Raw genomic sequence first — 5253 nt, 5'->3', positions numbered from 1 at the left:
TCACCCCCTGCAGAACCACTCCTTTATTGGGGGTGTCTTGCTAATTGCCTATATTTTCCACCTGTTGCCTATTGTCAATCAGTGTTGCTTCTTAAGTGGACAGTTTGATTTCACAGAAGTGTGATTGACTTGGAGTTACATTGTGTTGTTTAAGTGTGCCCTTCATTTTTTTGAGCAGTCTATATATAAACTCAGCAAACTTAACATGTGTAAACATTTGTATGAACTTAAGATTCAACAGACATAAACTGAACAAGATCCACAGACATGTGACTAACAGAAATTGAATAATGTGTCACTGAGCAAAGGGGGGATCAACATCAAAAGTAACAGTCCATATCTGGTGTGGCCACCAGCTGCATTAAGTACTGCAGTGCATCTCCTCCTCATGGACTGCACCAGATTTGCCAGATCTTGCTATGAGATGTTACCCCACTCTTCCACCAAGGCACCTGCAAGTTCCCGGATATTTCTGAATGGCCCTAGCCCTCACCCTCCGATCCAACAGGTCCCAGACGTGCTCAATGGGATTGAGATCCGGGCTCTTCACTGGCCATGGTAGAACACTGACATTCCTGTCTTGCAGGAAATCACACTCAGAACGAGCAGTATGGCTTGTGGCATTGTCATGCTGGAGGGTCATGTCAGGATGAGCCTGCAGGAAGTGTACCACATGAGGGAGGAGGATGTCTTCCCTGTAATGCACCGCGTTGAGATTGCCTGCAGTGACAACAAGCTCAGTCCGATGATGCTGTGACACACCGCCCCAGACCATAATGGACCCTCCACCTCCAAATCGATCCCGCTCCAGAGTACAGGCTTTGGTGTAATGCTCATTCCTTTCGACGATAAACGTGAATCCGACCATCACCCCTGGTGAGACAAAACCGCGATTCATCAGTGAAGAGCACTTTTTGCCAGTCCTGTCTGGTCCAGCGACGGTGGGTTTGTGCCCATAGGCGACGTTGTTGCCAGTGATGTCTGGTGAGGACCTGCCTTACAACAGGCCTACAAGCCCTCAGTCCAGCCTCTCTCAGCCTATTGTGGACAGTCTGAGCACTGATGGAGGGATTGTGTGTTCCTGGTGTAACTCGGGCTGTTGTTGTTGCCATCCTGTACCTGTCCCGCAGGTGTGATGTTCAGATGTACCGATCCTGTGCAGGTGTTGTTACATGTGGTCTGCCACTGCGAGGCGTCTCACAGTACGGACATTGCAATTTATTGCCCTGGCCACATCTGCAGTCCTCATGCCTCCTTGCAGCATGCCTAATGCACATTCACGCAGATGAGCAGGGACCCTGGGTAGAAAGGGCTCTTTAGTGTCCTAAGTTTTCATAACTGTGACCTTAATTGCCTACCGTCTGTTAGTTGTTAGTGTGTTAATGACCGTTCCACAGGTGCATGTTCATTAATTGTTTATGGTTCATTGAACAAGCATGGGAAACAGTGTTTAAACCCTTTACAATGAAGATCTGTGAAATTATTTGGGTTTTTACTAATTATCTCTGAAAGACAGAGTCCTGAAAAAGGGACGTTTCTTTTTTTGCTGAGTTTATATATTTCAAGACTAAAACTTTCCCTCAAATAGGTTCCAAAATTAACACTGCCCTGTTTAGATAATGTTGTTCTATACTTTCCAACCTCTATGGAACAGATTATATGATATTAATCGTTTGTTTCTTAAAGGTGCGTTGTGTCCTACTGTAATCTTGTTTAAAATGCCTCCTGTTGAAATATAATACTGTGTATCTTGTCTTAAAGGTGCGGTGTGTCCTCTGGATGAGTTGTGTGATGTGGCCCATGAGTTTGGAGCCATCATGTTTGTAGACGAGGTCCATGCGGTGGGGCTGTACGGCGCTAGGGGAGGAGGTATCGGGGACCGAGACGGCATCATGCACAAGATGGACATCATCTCTGGAACACTGGGTCAGTACTCAAATAACAAGCAAAATGGCCCCAGGGAATTATGTTTAAACCTTCAAGTCCATTGACTTGGCTTTACAAATCAGGGATGTGATTTGTCCTGAAAAATGAGGAATTCCTGCTTTATCCTCCATTCAGTTCTAGTTGAAAACTGCCCCGTCTCCTAGACAACTTCCAGATTTGTCTATGTTCCATTCACATCGCTGAACCAGTCTTTGTTGTTGCTTAACCCTCCTTGGGGCACTGGAGAAACAGGAACTAGGATCTGTTCACGACCTGTTGCTAGGAGACCACGGTGCTTCTTAAATTTCCTTTAAGCCTGGGGACTGCTGAGAGACCAATCATCACACACACTGGGACAATCTGGAGAGGTGCTTTGTCTGTTGGAATAGAAGCAAGTCAAGATGACCAGACAGAACAGCTGGTGAACACCACGCTGGGGGCTTTCTAAAGGACTAGAAAGTGTCACGACCGTCATATAAATAATTGGACCAAGGCGCAGCGTGAGTAGAGTTCCACATTGTAATGTGGAAAAAACTTCCAAAACAACAAAGATATAATGATCGTGAAATACGTAATGCACATAGGCACTCATACATAACAATACCCGAGGGCTCTCTATAGTCAGGGCGTGACAGTACCCCCCCCCCTCCCCCCAAAGGTGCAGACTCCGACCACAAAACCTGAAACTAGATGGGGAGGGTTAGGGTGGGCAACTAGCGTCGGTGGCGGCTCCGATGCAGGACGTAGGACCCGCTCAGAACGCGGATCCGGCCGTGCCCGGGCTGGGCACCGTCGCAGAGGAAGGCTCCGGCCATGGAGCGGGACTGGACACCGTGCCTGGACTGGGCTCCGGCCATGGCACCGGTGCAGGAAGCTCCGGGCCGTGGACCATTATTGGAAGCTCCGGGCCGTGGACCGTCACTGGAGGTTCCGGGCTGTACACACACACTGGTGGATGAGGAGCCGGCACAGGTTGCACCGGACTGATGACACGCTCCTCAAATCAAATCAAATCGCCTGCGCTACAGCATACTCCATACTCTTAGCCAACATCTCTCTCCGACATCCCTCCTCAAACTGCTCCATCGACTCCCAGACGGTCTCTGGCTCTCCTCGGCTCGGCCCGACCACCCCTTGTGACCGTGGATCCCGGCGTTGTCGCTGTCCTCCTTTACTCCTCGGTGAATCCCGCCAAGGAAGGGTCTCGCATCCACCTAGTTTCTCTTCCCATGACCAACTCTCCTTCACCTCTTGGGCACGCTGCTTGGTCCTGTTTATGTGGGATAGTCTGTCACGACTGTCGTATGAATAATTGGACCGAGGCGCAGCCTGAGTAGAGTTCCACATTTTAATGAAGGTGAAACTTCCAAAACAACAAAGACGTAACGATCCTGAAACACGTAGCACACATAGGCACTAATACGCAACAATATCCCACATAGCAGGTGGGAAAAAAGACACACTAAGCATGATCCCCAATTAGAGGTCACGACATTCAGCTGTCTCTAATTGGGAACCATACACACACACACCAAAATAGAAATACAATACCTAGAAACCCCCCCCAGTCACGACCCCCCCTGACCTAAAACACCATAGAGAACCCAGAGGGCTCTCTATGGTCGGGGCGTGACAGAAAGTCTCCTTTAACATCCAATAACGCCCCCCCCCCCAAAAGAGTGTTTAATTCGTTATTTTGTCCTAATTAGTGTTATTGCTATTTTCTTCCAGGCAAGGCGTTTGGCTGTGTTGGAGGTTACATCGCCAGTACCGCCGCTCTGGTGGACACGGTGCGTAGTTACGCTGCAGGCTTCATATTCACCACGTCTCTGCCCCCCATGCTGCTGGCGGGCGCCTGTGAGTCCATCCAGACCCTTAAAGGGGAGGAGGGCCGCGCCCTCCGGAGGAAACACCAGCGAGTCCATCCAGACCCTTAAAGGGGAGGAAGGCCGCGCCCAGCGAACACCAGCGAGTCCATCCAGACCCTTACCGCATGCAGGCCTATACACTGAACAAGGAGAGACACAGCTCTGTCTCTGGGGAGTAGGCAATTACCAGGGCCTTATTCTGACAGTTTATAGCTGAAGAACAGGAGACACAGCCCTGACTCTGGGGCGTAGACAATTACCAAGGCCTTATTCTGACAGTATATAGCTGAAGAACAGGAGACACAGCCCTGGGGAGTAGGCAATTACCAATGCCTTATTCTGACAGTATATAGCTGAAGAACAGGAGACACAGCCCTGGGGAGTAGGCAATTACCAATGCCTTATTCTGACAGTATATAGCTGAAGAACAGGAGACACAGCCCTGGGGAGTAGGCAATTACCAAGGCCTTATTCTGACAGTATATAGCTGAAGAACAGGAGACACAGCCCTGGGGAGTAGGCAATTACCAAGGCCTTATTCTGACAGTATATAGCTGAAGAACAGGAGACACAGCAATTACCAAGGCCTTATTCTGACAGTATATAACTGAAGTACAGGAGACACAGCCCTGACTAGGTTTTCCACCATGTTCTATATTGGTGATACTGACCAAGAAGCCTGTTTCTAGGGAGAGAGTTTACTCAATGCTAATGAAGCCCAGAATATATGTAATTGACACAGACCTTCATTTAACTAGGCATGTCAGTTAAGAACAAATTCTTATTTACAATGACAGCCTACTGGGGAACAGTAGGGTAACTGCCTTGTTCAGGAGCAGAACAACAGATTTTTACCTTGTCAGCTCCGGGATTTGATCCAGCAACCTTCCGGTTACTAGTCCAACGTGTTAACCACTGGGCCATCCTGCCAAGCCCTGATATATAAGATGACCCAGATTCAAAGTGAAAACATTGTGGGCCAGAATCAACACCTTTACACAACAGCAATATCACACCATAAAAAAACAGTTCTCAGGCTGAAATGTAGGGCAGCTTCTTAATGAACTGTGTATCAAAACACAGCCATTGGTGGAGTGTGTTCATAATAACAGAAATGCTGCCTGGCTTGGCAGCTCTGCTGTCTCTGAAAGGGATCCACTACCCGTCTGTCTGTCCTCCACGACCTGTCTCTCTGTCCTCCGCTACCTGTCTCTCTGTCCTCCACGACCTGTCTGTCTGTCCTCCATGACCTGTCTCTCTGTCCTCCACTACCTGTCTCTCTGTCCTCCGCTACCTGTCTCTCTGTCCTCCACGACCTGTCTCTCTGTCCTCCGCTACCTGTCTGTCTGTCCTCCACTACCTGTCTCTCTGTCCTCCGTTACCTGTCTCTCTGTCCTCCACTACCTGTCTCTCTGTCCTCCGCTACCTGTCTCTCTGTCCTCCGCTACCTGTCTCTCTG

General features: G+C 49.0%; 1 protein-coding gene across 1 annotated transcript; it reads left to right on the top strand.

Moving 5' to 3' along the window:
- Positions 1-205: 205 nt before the first annotated feature.
- On the top strand, positions 206-3863 carry LOC118940167 (5-aminolevulinate synthase, nonspecific, mitochondrial-like). The gene is made up of 3 exons (XM_036948447.1): positions 206-209; positions 1762-1926; positions 3658-3863. The coding sequence occupies exons 1-3, from the start codon at positions 206-208 to the stop codon at positions 3861-3863; spliced, it is 375 nt and encodes a 124-aa protein (XP_036804342.1).
- Positions 3864-5253: the final 1390 nt, after the last annotated feature.

The sequence above is a fragment of the Oncorhynchus mykiss genome, chromosome 17 (assembly GCF_013265735.2).
Source record: "Oncorhynchus mykiss isolate Arlee chromosome 17, USDA_OmykA_1.1, whole genome shotgun sequence".
Taxonomy (NCBI): Eukaryota; Metazoa; Chordata; class Actinopteri; order Salmoniformes; family Salmonidae; genus Oncorhynchus; species Oncorhynchus mykiss.
This window is presented reverse-complemented; position numbering and strand designations above follow the sequence as displayed.